This window comes from Eulemur rufifrons, chromosome 25, assembly GCF_041146395.1.
Source record: "Eulemur rufifrons isolate Redbay chromosome 25, OSU_ERuf_1, whole genome shotgun sequence".
In the NCBI taxonomy this organism is placed as follows: domain Eukaryota; kingdom Metazoa; phylum Chordata; class Mammalia; order Primates; family Lemuridae; genus Eulemur; species Eulemur rufifrons.
In genome coordinates, this window is record NC_091007.1 from 12,964,884 (window position 1) to 12,987,417 (window position 22,534).

The window sequence follows — 22,534 nt, forward strand, 5'->3', positions numbered from 1 at the left end:
AGGTTCTATCTTTTTCAAATTACCACTCACATGCTCAGCGATTTTTTTTAACTCAACCCTTGCCTCTGTGGCTAAGACCAGAGGGAGTCCAATGTTCAAGAACAAGGTGCATCAGAACAAATTTCCTCCTATGAATTTTTAAATCTTCGTATGACACCCAAATTATCGGCCCAGACTTGTATTTTGTGCACTTTGCGTTTATTCCTTACAAATAAACCTCAGTAGGATCATCTCTAACCACGAGAGAATTTTTAAGACATTGAATGTGAAATAAGACAGAATCTGGTTCTAGACTCTTTTTTCCCCTTCGTGAGATTTTTTGGCTCCTATTGAAATCCATCTTCTTTTGCCTCAGTGAAAGTCTCAAAAAACGACAATGAAGGACCTGTTCACCAGTCCACCAAATATTCCCTAAAGCCCTTTCCCCAGAGGAAAGTACTGTAATTATATTTACATAATTAATTATGCAGGCCATTCAAGTAATTTTTCCTCACAGTAATTAGAAGCTGCTCTAAAGTCATTACCTTTTCTACCCACCGCTATTGAATAGAAAAGCATAATTTTTAGAAATTCCATGTCAACAGGCATCCTGTTATGAATGTAACAGCCCCTAGCACAAAGCTGAGTACACAATAAACCCTGAGTAAACAGTGGCTGCAATTGTCATTGCAAATGATGATGATAATTGAGAAAGTCAATAATACTCCAGAAACAGTAATAATCCTAGAACCTTAATTATTAAAACATACTCAGGGTATTGTATTTCTAAGTCAGAAAAGAATATACACAATTTTTCAAAGCTGTTCTAGTGAGATATATATTCAATTAATGGCTAACCAGAAGATTAATTTAAGTGATTATTACATTTATGATCAACTGAGGTGAGTCTTTAGATGTGTATAGAAATATAAGTATATAGGAACAAAGTATACTAAAAAACATACTTGAATTTTAACAGCATAATCATCTGTTAAAAATCACTATCTTTGAAGAGCCTTATCTAAGAGAACTACAAAGTCACTGCAACAGCTTCTTAAATTTTACTACCATTTGAGTAGTCACTTATTTACACAGCAGTATCTCTCTGGATAGTCGATAATGAGGTTCCTTTTCCAGGTAGTTGTGTGGGATAGATATTATACAGTATCAATAACTCATTTTCTTTTTATATTTACATAACAATAACTCCTGGATCCTGTTCTTCAGAATGTTTGAAATAAGAATCAAAAGCATTTGCTTCCCGGGAATTGAAATGACATCTACATACTTTGAAGCCCCTTGAATCTGTGTATATTTATGTATTATTTGTATAATATATTATGTGCTTCTAAATAGAGAGAGCCTTTGAAAACACAAAGACAAATATCCTTCACATTTTATTCCTAACTTGTATTATTTATCATTACTATTTTTCACATTCAAGTAGCATTTAATTTTGCTTCACCATAGATTTCTAAACTTTACTTGAGAAATCTTTTTTCTAATTATAGCAAAGCTTTCTTCATTTTGCTTATTTCTGATTTTCCCTACATACTTAATAAAGTAGATGCAACATTTTAAAAGTATTTATCTTTAGATGTATATATACATTCCTGTTGACTTTTTTATTTCAAAATATTAAGGAGGTACAAATGTTTTTCTTACATGGATGGCTTTTATAATGCTTTAGTCAGGGCTATACGTGTGCTCATCACCTAAGTAGTGTTCATTGTACCTGTTAGGTAGGTTTTTTATCCCTCACCCTTTCTTGATTTCCAATATTTACTTCTTTCTGTGCTCATGTGTGCCCATCAATTAGTTCCAAATTATTAGAGAGTACATGTGGTGTTTGTTTTTCCATCCTTGATATAATTCACTTAGGATAATGGCCGCTAGTTCCATCCAAATTGCTGCAAAAGACATTAATTCATTTTTTAATGTCTGAGTAGTACTCCATGTTATAAATATATCACATTTTGTTAATCCACTCAGGAATCGATGGGCACTTGGGTTGATTCCACAGCTTTGCAACTGTGAATTGTGCTGCAATAAACATTCAAGTGCAGGTGTCTTTTTGATAAAACGACTTATTTTCCTTTGGGTAGATACCCAGTAGTGGGATTGCTGAGTCAAATGGTAGGTATACTTTTAGTTCTTTGAGAAATCTTCATACTTTTTTCCATAGAGGTTGTACTAATTTGCAGTTCCACCAACAGAGTGTAAGTGTTCCTTTCTCTCTGCATCCACACTCACATCTCTTGTTTTTGGACTTTTTGTTTGTTTGTTTGTTTTTGGGCTTTTTAATAAAAACCATTCTGAGAGGGGTAAGGTGATATCTCATTGTGGTTTTAATTTGCGTTTTCCTGATGGTTAGTGACATTGAACATTTTTCATATGTTTATTGGATATCTGTCTATCTTCTTTTGAAAAGTTTCTGTTCATGTCTTTTTCCCACTTTTTAAAGAGGGTGTTTGTTATTTTCTTGCTAATTTGTTTCAGTTCTTTGTAGATTCTTGATATTAGCCCTTTATTGGCTGTATAGTTTGCAAATATTTTCTCCCATTCTGTAGGTTGTTTGTTTCCTCTGTTGATTATTTCCTTTGCTGTGCAGAAGATTTTTAATTTAATCAAGTCCCATTCATTTATTTTTGTTGTTGCTGCAATTGCCTTTGGGATCTTGTCCACAAATTCTTTGCCTAGGCTGATGAAGAGTCTTTCTTACATATTCTTCTATAATTCTTATGGTTTCATGCCTTACATTTAAGTCTTTTATGTATCTTGAATTAATTTTTATTAGTGGTAAAAGATTGAGGTCCTGTTTCATTCTTCTACATGTGGCTATCCAATTTTCCTAGCACCGTTTATTGAATAGGGCTTCTTTTTCCCAGTGTATGTTGTCTGCTTTGTCAAAGATCAGTTGGCTATAGGTAGATGGTTTTATGACTGAGTTCTCTGTTCTGTTCCTTTGGTCTATATCTCTATTTTTATACCAATGCCATGATGTTTTTGTAACTATAGCCTTGTAGTATAGTTTGGTAATGTGATGCCTCTAGATTTTTTCTTTAAGATTGCTTTGTTATTCAGGCTCCTTTATAGTTCCAAATGAAATGTAGAATTATTTTTTCTAGATCTGTGAAATTTGACATTGGCATTTGATGGGGATTACCTTGAATCTATAAATCCGTTTGGGCAGTATGTACATTTTAACAATGTTAATTGTACTTATCCATGAGCATGATTTGTTTTCCCATTGACTTTTGATAAGATTCAGAAATACTCTGCTGGGCAAATTTGGGCTAGGAAATTTGATAGAAAGCAAATGTATTTTTAAAATTAGCTATTTTATAGAAACTATAAAAAGATTAGAAGATGTTTGTGACATTATTAGTCACCTCACATTCCTTTGTGTAAAAGTAACATTTTCAAAAGTGAATTATCATTAGGTTAAAATGATAATTTTAGCATTAGATTAGGTTAAAATGCCCTTACAATTTTTTTTAATTTTATAATCTCATTTTTAGTGATTCACTTTATACTTTTATCCCTTAAACTCATTGCTTACTTCCTAATTTCTTTTACAAGGCAATATTTGTATAGTTTATTACTATATTCTTGGATAAAAAATACTCAATGTCCAAGAAGCACATCATCATCAGTGGAAGTAGACTTCAGTTTGCAGTGGTATATGTAGTAACAGCTGAATGTCCACTCTAAGCAAATTCAGATTATGCCTTTTTGGCTTATCCTTTTTCTAATCTAATGATAATTAAGAGTTATTATCAATAGTTGCAGAAAGAATATTAGCTTCAGAGTCACAATATTTTGATTCTAATCCCTTTCTACAATGTCCTAACTGTATGACGTTGGTTAAATTAATAACTTCTGTAAACCTCCCTTTCTTCCTTTGTAAAACAGTAATAATAGCAGTAGTAATACCTTTCCCATAGGGCTACTGTGACTGTTAGATCTATAGGAAGCATTCTGCACACGGTCTATTACATAAGGTGTTCAGTAACCATTAACTATAATATTACACTACTATTATAACTTCTTTTTCTTTCCTTTTCTTTTCTTCCTCTTTTCTTCTCTTCATCTTCCAGAATGTCTTCATGGCAGTTAACTGCTTTCTCTGCATATTTACCTGGGAAATGGGTCAAATTATTCCTCCTTGCACAAATTAGGAAATGCATACGATGCTTTGTGAAATATTAAGCTCTATAAAAATTGGGGGCATCCATTATATTAAACATGGTGGGTCTGGCATTCCTCAAATATTAAATTTTTTAGAAGTAGCTGATTTTCATGATTTGGTATAAAATACTCTATAAGAACAATTAAACTTTACCAGTGATGTAATCATAGCAGAGAAACTAAAATGGGTATCAGAACAAAATAGGCAAACTTGGCAATTCTGTAAACAACAGGGACGAATGATGCTGTTTCTTAGAAACAATTATTTGGAAAAAAATTGAATTTCTTAAATTGAGAATTCTGTCTTCTCAATTTCCAGTATGAAAAGCACAGCTCCATTTTTTTCAGATGAGAAAGGTTCTTTTATTTTTCTTCTCAAATGTGTCCCTTAACGTAGTTAGAGAAACATAATAAGGGATTTCCATTTGAGCTCTACCTTTTCAAGGTGTGAGAACACTGTGGGGAGCTGACATAAGTGCCACGTTTTTGTTCTTCAGTTTCCAAATGTGATTTTGAAGCAAACAGCTGTGATTGGTTTGAAGCAATTAGTGGTGACCATTTTGACTGGATGTGGGCCTCCCCAAGTAACCTTTCTAGTGACTTAGAGCATCAGGCTCCACCTCGGGATCATACTCACAATACAACTCAAGGTAAGAAGCAAGCAAGGGTTCTCTCTAATGACTTCCATTTTCTGTTCAATTAGGCCTGAGAAGAGAAAGAAAAGCTGTTATGGTTCTATGTTACAACAAACAGCAGGACAGTTGAATATTGCCAAGGATAAATATTATCAAGTTATGATGTCTGCATGGAATGATTCTTTATAGGTGGTACAGATGGAGTATAGATATAGTTTTGGTTGAATTAACTGAAATCACCCAATTTTTGGTATCCTTTAGACCCAGACATAGATAATAGTTCAATATTTATAAAAGTAAATTTTACGATCACTTTATTGATTTTTTATTATTGCATGATTTTGATTTTAGTTGGACATGGAACTTAGTATAAGGTTCAGAGACAAATGTCTCATTTTAGAATCCTGTAGGTTAACTAATGATTTGGTTTTGTATCTCAATAGGGCATTTTATGTTCATTCTGAAGAAAAGCAGCAGCCTATGGCAAATTGCTAAGCTCCAGAGCCCAACTTTCAGCCAGACAGGACCTGGCTGCACACTCTCCTTCTGGTAAACATTAAAGACAAAAATCAATCACCCTACTGGCCCTGTGGTTGCAGGCATGCTCTTACACTTGTAAGTTCTTATGAGTTACCGCTGGTTTTAGTATAAAAATAACTATTGCATTAAATTCATCAAATTTGCACTTTACTTAGAAGCATGTTATGAGTATTTGTTGTTTCATTTCTTAAGAGGAAAGGGACTCTTTCCCTCCACCAGTGGATTATAATTTAATTAAGACTGCTTCCTCTGTTCTGTGCTGAGCTCTTTGAGAAAAGTTCCCAGGGTTGTGAGAGCCACAGATGTGCACCTCAGCAGATAAGCTTTTGCAAACAGGACACTACAATTCCCAAAGGAAAGAAATGTGTCCATTATGACAACTCATTAATTGACTATTGACCAAGTAGAAAAGTGTAAAGGTTAAATATTTAGTCTATCCCATAAATCATTTCCATTTCTCATGTTTGCTCTTTTTCAGGTTTTATAACTATGGGCTGTCAGTCGGAGCAGCTGAGCTGCAGCTACATATGGAAGAATCAAACGTCTCCACAGTACTTTGGAGGGTGTTATATAACCAGGGCAACCAATGGTCAGAGGCAACCATTCAGCTAGGGTGCCTTTCTCAGCCTTTCCATTTGTCACTAGATAAAGTCAGTTTTGGCATTTATGATGGAGTCTCAGCTATTGATGACATCAAATTTGAAAATTGTACCCCCCCCTTCCTGCTGAGAGCTGTGAAGAACTGGATCATTTCTGGCATGGACACACCAAGGCTTGCATAGGAAAGCTTCAGTTGTGTGATCTGGTGGATGATTGTGGAGACCATACTGATGAGGTTGACTGTGGTAAGTTTGTGGAGGTTTGGTTTTTTTTTTTTTTTTTTTTTTGGCCTCTCTTACTCATTTTGAGAGTGGTGACCTTGATTAGTTCACTGTTGTCTAGCCAATCAATCCAATGACACTAAGCATAGTTCCGAAGTTGATCAATGTTATGTGTGGTTCGTTAATTAGTCAGTCCGTCAGTATTTGTTAAGTGGATTTTTTAACTAGATACTAAGGATACAGTGATAAACACAACTACACAGAATGCCTGCCTTCATGGAGCTTATGGTCTAATTGAAGAGATGGACATCCAAATATTTAATAAAGAAACATAAAATGGCATATTTGATAGGAGCTACAAAGAGGAGGTGACTTTACATTATGATGGCACTGGACTTTCTAAAGATGATGACTTAGCTGGGATCTGAAAAATAACAAGTCAAAGCATAGATCTAAAAGCCTTGGCGTGTGACTGCAAGGCAGATGGAAGATGACCTGTTGTGGCTGGAGCAAGGAGGTGGAAGGAAAAGAGGGTACAACATAAGGACGAAGGTGTGGGGAGGTCAGATTCCTAGACTTTTGTAGTCCATGCTGAAGAAATTTCTCTTCCTGTGAAAGTTTTTAAGAAAGAAAGTAATACAACAAAATTGGCATGTTTAAAAATGTCACTGGGGATACAGAGTAATGAATGGATGACAGGAGAGTGGATTTAGGAGATCCAGGAGGAGGCTATTGCAGTGGTTCATAGGAGAGCAGTTGGCAGTGAATCCCAGAGACAGTGATGCAGATGAGGGACCAGGATTTGGGGGAATGTTTGAGGATCTTTTGGCTCTAAGGAGCAGAGAGTGAGGAGTCAAAAGATAAGTCCTGGGTTTCAGTTTAAATTACCAAAACGTTTATGATATCTGATGATTGTGTAGGTCTTGTAATTTAATGAATCAAGCTTTAGTAGTGCCTACCGTACTTACTTCTGAAACTGAATCAGAAGTGAATAGTTTTTGTTTTTATTACAAAAATCTGTCAGGAAAAAAAAAGTTTATATCTTTCCTTGCACTCTGATTTCTTGTCCAGAAATAGCAATGATTCTTAAAATTCAACATATTTGAATAATACATTTATTTCATAAATAAATAATTTATTTTATTTATTAGATTTGTGCTCATTACATTGGTAGGCTAATTATAAACCAAAGTAGAACCATAGAATGCTTAGGAAACATTATGAAATTTCCATATAAATCATTGTAGAGAGTTTTGCATGTAGGTAATCTTTGATACACATATTATCAAAGGCATATTAAAGTCAGGCTTATTAAACTCAGAATTACCATGCATCTCATGAAATTTACACAACTAATATTTGAGTGGCTATAATTAAAACTGGTGATTTTGAAAATGACTATCATAAGAAGTGTAACTTGTCCTAAGGCTAATTTATTTTTGCAAATTTAGAAAACCTTTCTATCTTTTTCAAGCTCTCTAAATCCTGCTCATTAAAAAATGTCGATCTGCTGCTAAAAATAAGGAAATTGCCTGTCAAACTTCCCAATATTAATTTAGTAGAATGGGATTATGGGAGTATGACTATAATATCAAAATACACCTTGTGATTATGTATCAGTGATAGGAAATAGTAGTGTTGTTAGAGTGTTGAGTTCTCTCACAGCTTTCCATTGAGGCACATTACTTTATTACACAGTATATAATAGATGAGACATATTACTTAATTACATAGTATGTATTAGACATCCAGAAATCCATGTTGTGTTTCTTGAAATATGTTTAGGGATGTGGTCTTTTACTGAAGGGTAAAGGCGGAGCTAGACATATTCCCTTTTGAAGTGAAGCTTGAGTGTGCAGTCAGCACCAAGACAGCCAATATAAAATATGTTAGCTTTAGCTCCGCTTTTATGTCAAAACCTCAGCAACTTGGCATTCTCCTGCTCCACAGCCGAAGACTGACACCTGCAGGGTACACTGTGCGTCCCCTGTTCACATCGCAGCTGGGCTTGATTAGTCACAAGTGAGAAAATACGAAAAGCAAGCTCATCTCCCGCTTGACATTTACTCACTTGGTTCCCTTCATTGGGTCTCAGCTTCTGTTCTGCGGTTTTGAGAGACAGGTGATGAGTTCTCGCCTGGCTGCATTTATTCGCACGCGCTTGCGTTTATTGTTTCAGGGTATTTGTTCATCTTTGGCACCAAGTGCCGTTGCTAAGGTGAAAAGTTAAAGGACAGCTGACATTTTTAAAAAATACTCATGTAAATGTAGCTAAAATGTGGAATTACCCATTAATTCTAAATCCTGTCCCCTCTGCCCAAATATCGTCAAATGTATATTTTATCTCATTTATTCTAAAGCAAATACTAGGTGTCAACAAATCATCACATCTTAGAAAATGAACAGATTTCTATTATTAACCTAAAAATTTAGATAGACTATTCAGTTGATAAGGGACTATAGTAATGCCCCCTTATCCACAGGGGATACATTCTAAGACCCCCAGTGGATGCTTGAAACCATGATAGTACAGAACCCTATATATGCTAAGTTTTCTCCTATACCTGTGATAAAGTTTAATTCATAAATTAGGCACAGTAAGAAATCAGCAGCAATAACTAATAATAAAATGAAACAATTATAACAGCAGACCAGCATCACTACTCTTGCACTTTGGGGCCATTATTCAGTAAGATGAAGGTAACTTGAACACAAGCACTGTGATCCGAGGCAGTTGATCTGATAACTGAGGCTACTATTTGTGATGGCGTGAGATTTTATCAGGCAGCTCTGAACAAAAGGCAATTCAAAACATATGAATTGCTTATTTCTGGAATTCTCCATTTAATATTGTCTGACCATGGTTGACCGCAGGTAAATGAAACTACTGAAAGGAAACCATCGGTTAAGGTTGGACTGCTATAGCTGAGTCTTTGTAAGTCTTTAAATTGTTCTCGTGACTGAAGGAAGTTAGAAGTTTAAAAGCTCCAGCTCAGAGGAGCTACAATCCAGTGAGAAGAAAAGCCCACCACTGAGACACAGCAGAGATTTGGCCAGGTGCATATGTAGTGTTAGGTGTAAACAGGTGAAGGGGCGAGATATTCGGAGTACCTGGGGGGAAGGGTAGGTGAGAATGGACAGGAAGTCATTTTAATTTGGGGAGTTTGAAAGAGGAGTTTAGATTTACATTTACATGAAATGAACATGTGTTAAAGAATTTTGACTAGAGAAAGAAATGGTAATACTATCACTTAAGGATTGTCATCGGGCACTGTTGTATGGGCACGTTTGGAACTGGGGCCAGATATAAGGCCTGTTCGAATCACCTAGGGAGCTTATAAAAAAAAAAAACCCTGTTGCACAGCTTTAACACATGGACCAATTAAATCAACACCTCCAGAGGGAGGTGGAGGTGAACTCTGGGCTTTGGTGTTTTTTTATTTGTTTGTTTTTAATGTTTTCTGGCGATTGAAACATCCAGCTGAGCTTAGGATCTACTGAGCTAGAAGTTTGTTACAGTCAGCCAAGCTTAGAGTCATGATCATTTGCCTGGAATTATGGTAATGGAAATGGAGGAGGAATGGGTATAAAAAGTTTTGGAAAAATGGCCAAAGTGATACTGTCTTTAGTCTATAAAATATTATTACTTGATGTATTATCTAGAATTTATTCTTTTTAAGACTTTAAGGTTGCATTTTAAAATTAAAAGGGCTTGCCTTGGCAAGGGCAAAGTTTCAACTCATATTCTTTAAACACTAATAGATATCATACAGTTATAGTTATTTTTTGCTATTATTTAATGTGAATTTCAGCACCAGAACTACAGTGTAACTGTGAAAATGGAATTTGTAACTGGGAACAAGACACAGAAGATGACTTTGATTGGACCAGGAACCAAGGGCCAACTTCAACACTTAACACAGGGCCAGTGAAGAGCAATACTTTGAGCATAGCGAAAGGACACTATCTCTACATAGAATCTTCAGAGCCACAGGTTTTTCAAGACAGCGCTGCATTACTCAGCCCGATCTTTAATACCACTGATACAAAGGGCTGCACCTTCCACTTCTATTACCACATGTTCGGGAAGCACATCTATAGGCTGCCTATCTACCAGCGAATCTGGAGTGACACAAGGGGACAGCTGCTGTGGCAGATATTTGGGAATCAAGGCAACAGATGGTTAAGGAAACATCTCAACATTTCCAGCAGGCAGCCTTTTCAGGTATGGATAATGGGTTTATAATGTGTATTTGAAATGCATCAGAATTACTAAGGAATATGAAAGATCACTATATTCTTGAATTAAAAGCAAGTGGAGTATGATCAAAGTTGACACACATTTATCATTTAATTAAGGGTGTACCAAAACTCTTTATTTCCTTGTCGACTACTCCCAATAATGTGTGATTAGAATCTCTAAAGATGAACACATGGCATTGAAAACAGCTGCAGATCTCTCTGATTTCAAGTAATTGTTCGACTGAATTAACTCTAAGGGAGAAGAGAGAGTTTTGCACAATCTCTCATATTTTGCAAAAAGCATAGACTCTTAAATCCGTAATTTTTAATATTTCATGTGACTTTTAACGTCTTATAGGTAAGCAACTGAAATCCAGGCTTTATTCAAAAATCATGCAGCTTCTCTGAGAAAAAGCTAGAGTTTGATTATAGGTCTCCTTACTCCTGGTAGAATATTCTTTACTGTAAATTTCACCTGTCTATTGCTAAAAGACAAACTTGCTACAGCAGGTTCAAATGCATATGTGGTTGTTTTGGTTTTATAAAGTGTAAATATATTTTATAGATATTATCTATTTAATTCTTTTGGCAATTTCCTGAATTTGGTAAGTCAGAGATTCTTTTTACCAATTTTGTGGATACAAAGAAAAAATCACAGAGGTTGTTTATCACTGTACAAATAGCTTGTGAGCCACAGAACTGGGATTTGGACTGGAGCCCACAGTTTTTAATTAATTTCCATTCATTCTATTTCCAGTATATCATACAGTCTACAACATGTATGTGTAACATATACCCTAAACATTGAATATGTTCTTTCATCCTTCAGTCAAATGGATCTACATATAATGTACTGGAAGAAACTTCTTACCTGTCCCTGACTAAATTTTTATTTTTCTCTTTGAATGTACTAGGCTTCTTTCAGTTACCCAAATTTAAAACACTCTATCCAAATGTTAAATTTCACTAACAGTTTTGTAGCCAAGAACTTAGCTCTAGGCCACCTTTTGAAAGCTTCTAAAAATCACAGAAGTGCATTGTACATGACTCAGTGAAGAACAGTTGGGATTGGTGATTTTTCCAGATAGACATAAACTAAAAGCGTGATAACTAATCCACCACGTGTAGCGTGATATCTTTCTTGTCAGCCACAGTGGTAAGGTGCATGTAATTATATGAAATGAAATGAAAAGAGGTCTGTTGACTTTCATTTAATAATGGCTCATCCACAGGTATTTATTATAAATAAGTCAATTATGAACATTTGTGTATATATTTATACTAATATCTACTTTTATTTCTCTTGGGGAACTATCCAGGAGTGGAATGGATGAATCATATGGTAGAATCACGTTTAACTTTTTAAGAGACTCTTAAACCGTTTTTCAAAGGTCACCATTTTTCATTCCCATCAACAATATATGAGAGTTCCAGTTCTTCCACATCCAAGCCAGTACTTATTATTATCACTCTTCTTAATTATAGCTATTTTAAATTAGATACTGGCATTTCATTGTGGCTTTACTTTGCATTGCCCTAGCACTAATTATGTTGAACATATTTTCTCCAGTGAGACCTCTGAACTCCTTAAAATCTTCTGATGCAATCTGGAAGAATTCTATTGTATTCTGGTAACATCGTTCAATAATAAAAAAGAAAAAGGAGATTTTTTTTTCCCTCAGATGGTTTTTATGGCAAAAGAGATAGCATAATTTTAAGAAAATCTTGTTCATAATCATAAATTGTTTTTTCATTTGTGGGACATATCTTTAAATCCTAAAGGGTACATCATTTTTCAGTACTCCCAGGAATAAAATGTTTCTGAAGTTATGTTGTAAATAAAGCAGAACTATATTTAATAATGCTTAGTGGATTCCACTTTCCCTAAAGTTATATACATAAATGCTGAAAGTATAAATTATATCCACAGCTTCATGTGACGTTTTTCTTCCAAGTGTGTATGGTTTGCTAGAATTTACATAGAAAGGTTTTGGAAGGAGTCTTCTGGCATGAATTCCATGTGAGCAATGCACAGATTTGTTGCATACTGAACAGCATACTGAATCTTGTTTTGTAACCTTAGGTTTCTCATCTGTCATCTTGACCTGAATTCAAAATACAACCATGGCTTCTTACGTCACTTCTTCAACAAACACTGATGCAAAACTTGGTTTCCGGTGTAAAGAACCCCTGACTAGGGAAGGGGAGAGGCAGAGCTTATTAAAAACTTGGACACTAAACAAATCCAGTTTTTTAATAAATCCATTATTTAAATCCTACCAGGTTTGTTATGATTTCCACAATGCTAAATGGTATCTAATATTTTAGACCCTCTGAAATTACGATAGAATATTATTACTATATGGGTCATCTTAATTAGAAACATAAAAGAAAATCTTGAAAATTAACATATACTTGCAGTGGTATCCAAGTATTTATGTAATCCATATTGAAAAGAAATGTGGAGAGACAGGAAGAGGCAGGGGAGGAGATGGAGAGGACAGGGAGAGAAAAAGAAAAATTGGGTTTTAGGGAATGAACTTTTAAAATTACCAATTGATTGGCAAAAAGGGTAAGAAAAATACTAAATATGAATGTGAATGTTTTAATTCCAGTTTTTCTTAATCTTTCTCAGTCTACAGCTTATTTGAAACTTGATATAATTATCCCCTCCGTTCCCCTTCCCCCTTCCCCCTCCCCTTCCCCTTCCCCTTCCCCTTTCCCTTTCCCTTTCTTTCTCTTCCCTTCCCATCCCATCCCATCCCATCCCTCTCATATACGCCAGCCATTTGTGCCCACTGCGCTCATAGATACTGCCAAGTTCCTTCATCCTACTTTCTGACTAGATCTGGTAGAATGGAATGAGAAATGTAGACCTTGTGTCCAGGGCTGCCACGTCTGATTTTATAGATCTTGCCGTGGCAATGCTATCCAGACGAGCATTGTGAATGGGGTTGCAATCCCAACTGTGGGATTCATTTGCCATTTTGGAATTTGCATGAAAGGTGCAGGACATACTAACAGCTTCCCTGCTAGCTTCCTCCACTTTACAAAGAAGTGTTTAAATACACTTGTGGGAAGGTATGATGTGAAGAAAACTGCCTTAGATCATCAGGTCTGAATTATTTTGTTAGAAGCTAAATTTATGCTAATGATTACTTAGGGTGGGACCCCTAGATAGCTTCAGGATAGGGCCAGTAACCAAAAAGACCAGGTGGTTAGAAGATTAGGGATTTGCAATTTTCAGCCCAACCCATCAACCTGTGGGAAGGAGAGAGGGCTGCTAGAGACCAAGCTCATAAAAACTCAACAACAAGAGTTGGTGAGCGTCTGGGTTGCTGAACACATGGTGGTGTTTGTGGTGGGGCGTGTGCACCAAGAGAGGGCATGGGCGCTCCAAACCCCTTCCTTCATACCTTGCCCTATGCAGGTCTTCATCTGGCTGTTCATTTGTATCCTTTATAATTATAATATCTTTTATAATAAACTGGCAAATGTAAAAAAACAAAACAAAAAACCCCAAAAAACTATGCTTTCAAATAGCACACCTGATATGAATCTTCTTAATCAGACAGTATCTCTGTATCTAGGTAGACAAACCAAAAGCAGTTTATTCCTCTCTGATGTATTGTTCACTCTCTAGGAATTAAGTCTATGAAATGTCTCTTGAATGTATTTGTCTCTGCTGATCTGAACTTGTTTTGAACCATATAGTTGTGCTTGCTTATATTGATGACACAGGATTTTGGCTTTTATCTTCAATGGAAAATCGATGTGTCGCATAGCGTTCACTAAGAAAAAGTTGTGGGGCCTGTTTTGTAATTCTTTGTCAGATGATTGCTTTATCTTGATTTATGGCTTCAAACTTTTTCTCATTCAGCAGAAAATATGGTGTCGCTATGTTTGATAGCAAAGTGATCTATACCAATTTATGCTCTGAGTGCAGCCTCCTCCCAGAAATGTTCATGGAACATATCAACTCACTATAGATTAAGGGCACAATGCATCCTTTCTTAAAAGTGCAGGATTGATAATTTTAGTTCATATCCAAGTTTCTATAGTAACCTTTTTAGTAAAAATATTTCTATGTGAAATAAAAATCCTAGGTGATTATTATTTGAGTGCCTCCCAGAATTTCAAAGTCTGAAAAGAAACTTAGTGTTCCTGGTCATAACAAAATTGCCCTTCCTTATATCAGGACTGCCATTTGGAACTGCTTTAGGGGATATTTTCTGAAATTATTTTCAAATAGCATTTATCAGCTTTTGCCAAACTGAAATCTGATTATAAACTTTTGAAAACTAGTTACTTGGAGTGGAATTCCAGATTTTATCCTCTAAGTAATCTTTTTTTTTTTTTTAACCCCAAAACACATTCTAGCTTACTTTATTATGTCACTATTTGTGTTGGAAACGCAATATTTCGTTACCATTTTGAACTTTATTTTACGTAAAACTTATTAGGACCTTTTTGTATTTGCATGAAAGATGTGTTTTATATTTTATGGTATAAAGCCTTCTGCCAGTGGGAAAAAAACAAAAATATGAAAGAATGCAATTCTGAAATAGGTAAGGTTGAGGATGTTTACTGATTCTTGAATCAGTCTCCAGGAGGATGGGGTATAGAGAATGAAGATGAAGAGCAGTCCTGAAAGTAATAAAAATAGAAGTCAGTTCACATAATCTCAAGCTTATTATCTATTGGAGAATTCTGTGATATACCTAAAACTTGTATTTGTACTGTTGTGTGTTATTATATATAAGCATATCTTTATCAGTTATAGATAATTTCCACCCTTTTTTATCTCTAAATTCATAGTTCTATTCACATATGTACATGTGCAAATACATACATGTTAATATACTTTCTGTCCTCAGCATTATTAATGTGATTATCATTAACATGTATTATTAGTGTGACTATAGTATCATTAGTATAATGACTCTTCTAACTTCAGTGCCCCTATAATTGCTTCAATTCATGCAGAGCCAACCTTCACCCACAGTGTCCCTGACTGTGACCTTATCTAAATTGTAATACAGAGTCTAAAGCAATCAAAACCCACTAAGAAGTGTCAGAGAAGCTAGAGAGCAGCCAGGCTCTGTCTTAGTAAAGGACTTCATTTTTCGTTATCAAATAACAGTGTTTAACTACAACTTGTTTTGACCTCCAAGATGTGATTCCTTCTCCTATGTTTTCTGTCCACTGGCTTTCTGATCTTTCATTTGATTATATTTGAAGATTTATCCTTGCTCTTTTCTTGGCATCACTGTCTTGGCTGCCACATGTAATGACATTTTCCTCTATACCTCTTAGCATCTTCTCTGGTCAGACCATTACTGATTTCAGAGGTAGGTGTTTTATGTGGGTTATCGTCATAACTGAACCAAACAGAAATGCCACAATTCAAAAATGGCAGACTGATGTCCATTAGAACTTGGGTGCAACATTCTTAATGCAATATTAACAAATTGTATCTAGTACAATATATATGATACTTTATTATAGCCAAATGGGGTTTATCTTAGTAATGCCAATTGGGTCCAACAAAGGAAAATCTACCATGTTAATAGATAACAGGAGAAAAATCATGTGATCATCTCAATAGATAACAAAAAATAAATTTATAAAATGCAACAGCCTTTTATAATAAAGACCCTCAGCAAGCTAAGAATAGCAAGGACCATTTCAAACTACTAACACGTGTTTACAAAAAGTCTATAGCTAACATCATACTCAGCGATGAAAGACTTAATACTTTCTACATAAGATTGTGAAGAATGCAATGATGTTTCCTCTCCCTGCTTCCTTTAAACAATGCAGTGGAGGTCCTAAAAAGGTGTAAAGGAAAGGAGAGGAAGGAAGGAAACATAGCAAAAGACAAATGCTTTCAAGACTTTGAGGGATAATAGGTACCTTTTATTTGGTCTCTTTAATTTCTGTTGCCTAACAAAAAAAATTACGTAGTTGTGATTCACTGGCCATGAATTAGCTCTGCGCACACAAAGTGTCCCATGAATAGTTGTTTGTGGATCCTACTGTACATCAATCACCCCAGACCTCCCTCAGGATTGAAGTATGACTGGCTGAGACCTTTGGTGTGACTGCATCATAGCTCAACTTCTCCCTCCCTCCAGTTCTGCTTCTTTCACTCCCTCACTGGTGTTGGTTCCCAAGGTGGTACCCAATAAATATTCTGTACCCTGATCCCCATCTTAAATCTATTTTACATGAAACCTGGCCTGAGACATGTTTCCATCAGGTTCTGGACATAACCCTTTTTAATCATAGAAGCTCAAAGTCAGATCCTGGAGCTTTACCTTCTGTGTTTCCTTCTAGCCTCTATTTCTACCAAAGCTTTTCATGTAGACTTAAAATAATTAACTATGGTTAATATTTATTTAACACTTTCTATGTGCCACGTGCTATTTTTTGTACATTATCTTTTTATATTCTTCCCTAAACTCTTTTATGGAGAAAATGAGAATTGTTCTATAAAAATGTTAATATTAGGGGAAGTAGGGTGAGGGACATGAGAGGGGACACTTTGTGTTATTTTTAAATCTTTCTATCAGTCTAAAATTAGATCAAAATAAAAATGTAAAAAACAATGATTACATAACATTTATGAATTCTAAAAATAATAAAAATAATAAAAAACAATGAGTACTAGAACCAAGCTGTTAAGATTTTCAATGTGAATCTGGAGTTCAAATTTTAATTACTATCCTAAATTACCTTTAAAACAACAGTTCTCTTGGACTCAAACCAGGGCAAAGTGACATGAGCGTGTGCCTTTTTGTGCAGGGTGAGGTGGGATGTTTATTCAGCTGAAATGTTCTGTTATGGATATAAGTATTTCACATAAACTATCAGTTTAATATTAGCACTTAGATTATATTTACCTGAATAATAGGGAACAATTTCATATAGTTTTCAGTGTATCAGCTAGAGCCAAAAACACATACACAAGCATGTGGATGAATTTCAGTGAATATAGTGATGACAGTGCCCAGGTAAATAAATATGTGACCCCACCCTCTTGCCTCTTGTTCTTCCAGTATCCTAGAGAAAGAACCAGATGGTTCAGGCAGCCAGCTTGTGCTCCTACACGCCTAGTAAATAATGTCTTTAACCTTTTGTCATTTTTAAGATGTTTCTCTTAATACTTTTTCCTCACAGAGCTCAGTACTGGTGATGAGGAAGAATTAGTTTGAGTAAGATGGTTTGATTTAAACATTGAATTTTTTAAAAAAACTGTTTAAAAAAACATAATTGGAAACAAATATACTTCCTTACTGATTTCCATCACAATGACTCTTTATATTTCCAGTGTGTGTTAAGATGAAAAGTTGATTTTATGTTTAGTATGAAACATAGAGTCATGTGATGAAAAACAAGATTGTAATGAAAAAGGAGAATAACTCTAATGTCAGTTTCTTCAATTTACAGCATTAGATTAAAAAGAGTTTATATTCTATCATGTTTACACAGCATATATATATATATATATATTTTCAATTTGTTTATTTTTTAGGGGGTTGTCTTTGTCAGAGGTTTTCTTATTAGTTATATTCCATTGTTTTGAGATACTTTTAGTATGAAGTTTTCTTATTTTTTTTAGCTGGATACACGTTACTTATCCTATCATGCTGAGTTTGATATTTGGTGCTCTATGTGTGAAGCAAATGTAACTTTTCAACTTTTCTTTTTAAAAATCATGGGAGACTACATAATAAAGTAGAAATAACATCAAGGCAGGAGTTAGAATGTCTGGGTTCTAAAGTTTAAAGTTTCCCCTAAGGAATCTAGTGACCTTATAAGTGTTACTTAATCTATTGTTGACCTGATTCCTCAACAGAATAATAAAATTATCTATAAATTGATTCTAATTATAAAGTTCTACAAATTTTCTTTTAAATTCACAGTTAAACTCTATAATTCTTAGATGTAAGGGTCACAAAAATACTTATTAAGAAACAAAAATAAACTTTTATCATATCTTAAAAAACCTCTCCTTAATTTTTAATATAAGCTGCTGTGAATTCTAATTATTTTTGAGCCCCTAAAAAGCATTGAACATTACAGTTTATGTTTTATAATTGAATTTTAGATAATTCAAATTCTGATAGATATCAACAGCTCTACTATTATATATTTTAGAGATAGCCCTCTCTCTTTCCCTCTATCTCTCCTCTCTGATATCAACAAAAAGTATTGATTTACCAAAAGTAATCAATGCATTAGTTGCCCAAAAGAAGTGGAACATAAACAGCAAAAGTGAACTTTTTAGTATAACCCTCTGTAAATTTTTTCTTAGTTCAAAGGAAGCTTATGTTTTAAAAGTAAGCGTTAATTCATGTCTATTGATATAGATATCATCATTTGTTCATTGATATTAGGTCCTGCTATGCCCCAGGTGCTGTGACACTTGGTGGGGATACGAACACAAATAGAAGATGAACTTTGTTTTCAAGGAGTTTGTATTGTAAAGAGGCCGAAATGAGACAGAAAGACACAAACAAAGGATTACAATAAAAAGGGAGTGACATTTAACTCAGGCTTTGACTAGTTAGTGCAGGTGTGATATGACAGCACTTGCCTGGTCTGACCCACAATTCATGGTTCTCACTAAAGCAGGTGGGATATTCATGCAGGTGCAACCTAGAAGCATGAGGGAGTTTATGCTCCTCATGGGGACACCCATGACCAATCAGAGATGAGGCTCTTTCCTCCTCTAAGATCGACAATTCTTAGTTTATTTTTTAGGACTTCTTAGAAGGCCTATTAGGTTCCAAAAAAGCGATAACCAACTTGATAAGACATCCTTATAATCAGCTTCTCTTCCTTCTCTGTCTCATTCCTCTTCTCCTCATTCTTTCTTCCTGAGTTAACTTCTCAGATAAAATACCTGCTTTCCATATTTTCCTTCACATTAGGAAAAATAATTTTATATTCCATTTATATCTCCAAAACCTGTAAAACCATCCAAAAGCACATAAAAAGCCAGATGACTATATAGAAAATTTATCTTTATAGATTAAGCTGTAATTTCCCAAATATTTTAAAATCTTTATACAGATATGCTTTCCTTTTTATAAGCTTCATCTAAGAGTAGAGCTCACCGAAGAGCATGCCTAAGAACATATCATGTAAAATATATTTTATATTTCAAAAATGTGGCTAGGATTCTTTCAAAGTTGAAAAAGGATCTGTAAATATTTTTAACATTTTTCCAGACTTAAGACTGAGTCCAGCACCATGCTCTTAGATTTTGCTTTGGTGATTGGAATTTTTTTTCAGTTTATTTAATTTATGAATTTATTCTAAAATTTACACATTATAATTATACATATTTATGAGTTACAGTTTGATGTTTTGATTAATATATATGTTGTATAATGATCTAATCTAGGTAGTGTATCTGTCACCTTCATGCATTTATCATTTTATTGTACTGAGAACATTCAAAAGCCTCTCCTCTAGCTACTTTGTAATGTACAGTGCTTTACTGTTAACCATAGTCACCTTACTGTGCAAAGAACACTAGAACTTATTTCTCCAATATAATTGTAATTTTGTACCTGTTGACAACCTCTCCCCATCTCCTACTCCCTTGCCCAGTCTTTGGTAACCACTGTTCCATTCTCTACTTCTTTGTTATCATCTTTCTTTTTTATTCCACATATGAGTGAGATTATATAGTATTTGTCTTTGCTGTTTTATCTGGCTTATTTCTGTTAACATGATATCTTTCAGGTTATCCATGTTGCCCCAAATGATAGGATTTCATTCTTTTTATGGCTGAATAGTATTCCATTGTGTGTGTGTATATGTGTGTGTGTGTATATGTATGTGTGTGTGTGTATCTATACCTATCTCTCTCTCTCTCTATATATATATATGTATATATATGTGTATATCTCACATTTTCTTTAACCATTTATTTGTTGTGGGACACTTAGGTTGATCCCATATTTGACTGATGTGAATAGTGCTGCAGTAAATGTGGGGGTGCAGGTATCTCTCAGACATACTGATTTCATTTCCTTTGGATATATGTCCAGTAGTAGGATTGCCAGATCATATGGTAGTTTTATTTTTAATTTTTTGAGGAACCTCCATACTGTTTTCCACAATGGCTGTACCAATTTATAATCCTATCAATAGTATATAAGGGTTCCCTTTTCTCCACATCCTTGCCAACACTAGTTTTCTTTGGTCTTTTTGATAATAGCCATTCTAACTGGGGTGAGGTGGCATCTCATTGTGGTTTAGATTTGTATTTCCCTGATAATTAGTGATGTTGAACATTTTTCATATACTTCATATATGGTTCAACACTGAGAGCTCATGATGAGATGCATCACTATTTTTTGTTAGAATATGGATAGTCTGGAAAACAAGAAGAAAGAATAGATTGTAGGCAGTGGAAATGGATAGGGAGCTCATCAAAATTAAAAATTTTCTGTCCTTGTTTTACTTGGTATACAGGAAGTTACAAAGTACAACTAAAGACTCTCCAGAGCTTAGAAAGAAGAGAGCAAAAATTTCCTTTTGAGCCATAAAATAAATAAATCTATGCATAAAGTATATTTTCCAGGTAGCATGGTTAAGACTCATTTATATATTTTGTCTTTTTTCTCAGTTGTCAGGTGGAGTAATTCACATTTCTAGGACATTTATGTGTCTCTGTGTGTGTATATATGTTTATAAAAATATCTCAGTCATCAAACAAAGAACTTTACATCTCCGGGAATTCACTTCACCCTTTTAAACAAAGAATTTGGGTTAGATTAGTAGTTCTCAAATTTTCCTAATTATTGGAACCACCTAGAGTCTTTTTAAAGGGAATATGCAGATTCCCAATCTCCTCCCTACATGCACCAATATCAGAAGCTACAGAGGAGACTCTTAGGAATCTGCGTTTTTAGAAAAAGCTGTTAGTAATTCTGATGGTAAGATAAATTTGGGAAACATTAGATTAAATGATGTGTACATTAGGTGTCACAGTTATTTAATGTCTGAATCTACTTTAAAAAAAAGTCTTGATATGAATTGTAAATGTGACAATTCATTCTAGTTTATCTTCTAAATAGTGCCATGGGGCCTATATTCTCTTTTAAATTGCATTAAAAAAATACCAACTTAAATGTTAATGGAAGATAGCTGAATTATAATAGATTATGGTGTTTTATACTCTTCATAAAGTCTTTTGTTAATGGCGAGGATTTTTCTGTGTTTTTAGTTGTGTACAAAGTAGAGGATATCAATATACTATCCCTTTCTACTCAGTAGAGAACTGACTATATTAATTGTTGACAATATCTCTTCAGAATATTCCATGCCTCCTTTCCTCTCCTATATCTACTTAGAAAACATATTTCTAGTCTTGATTTTGTTCAAGTATATTTTCTTTCCTGACAATCATAATTTGATGGACAGCTAGCATAAGTATTCAGACACAAGCATGTATAGTTATGTTTTCACTTTGTATTAATAAAATGGCATTTTTTTTGTATGTTTCATTTCTGGGGAAACCAACTGGGTCCCTGAAGACTAGACCCAAGGTGAATATACCAAGGGCTAGAAGCCAGAGAAGGCTGGCATGAGACACTAGTGCCTGTTTTCTTCTGCTGTGGAATGCTGGTGCACGAAGGAAAAAATCCTGTATGTAATTCGATCTGGATTTCTGACCTAATGCTTTAAAGGGATTTAGGATTTGAGGCACTGCTTGAGACTAACTCATCCTCTTAAATAGGAGCCTGGGGCAGTAAATGGACACCAGAGGATAAGAACAATAAAAGAGAACTCAGGCTTGTCTTGTGACAGATGAAGCTGAGTTAACTGAATATTTTCCTCAGGCAGAACTAGGACAAAGGACCATCCTGCTGAGCTGCCAGAGAAGGCAATGAGAGTTTTGATAACTAATTCATAGTTTTGGGGGGAAGAAATATACTAATATTTAACTTTTATTTTTCTATATACAAATGTGATGCTTGATGAGTTTGGAGAAAGTAATAATGAGCAATACCGTCAGTTAGATATAAGATGATGTTCTGTATCAAATAGTTTAATATGAAAATGTTCTGTATCGATAATGTGTTTCTCTTTCCTTAGTTTTGA

At 34.7% G+C, this 22,534-nt stretch overlaps 1 protein-coding gene across 1 annotated transcript in view; it reads left to right on the forward strand.

Moving 5' to 3' along the window:
* MALRD1 (MAM and LDL receptor class A domain containing 1) overlaps window positions 1-22,534 on the forward strand; it is a 456,545-nt gene that overhangs the window by 98,248 nt on the left and 335,763 nt on the right. Inside the window, 5 exon segments of the mRNA XM_069458846.1 lie at window positions 4,668-4,820; window positions 5,249-5,354; window positions 5,824-6,056; window positions 6,059-6,190; window positions 9,979-10,391. Coding sequence (XP_069314947.1) covers window positions 4,668-4,820; window positions 5,249-5,354; window positions 5,824-6,056; window positions 6,059-6,190; window positions 9,979-10,391 — 1,037 coding nt within the window.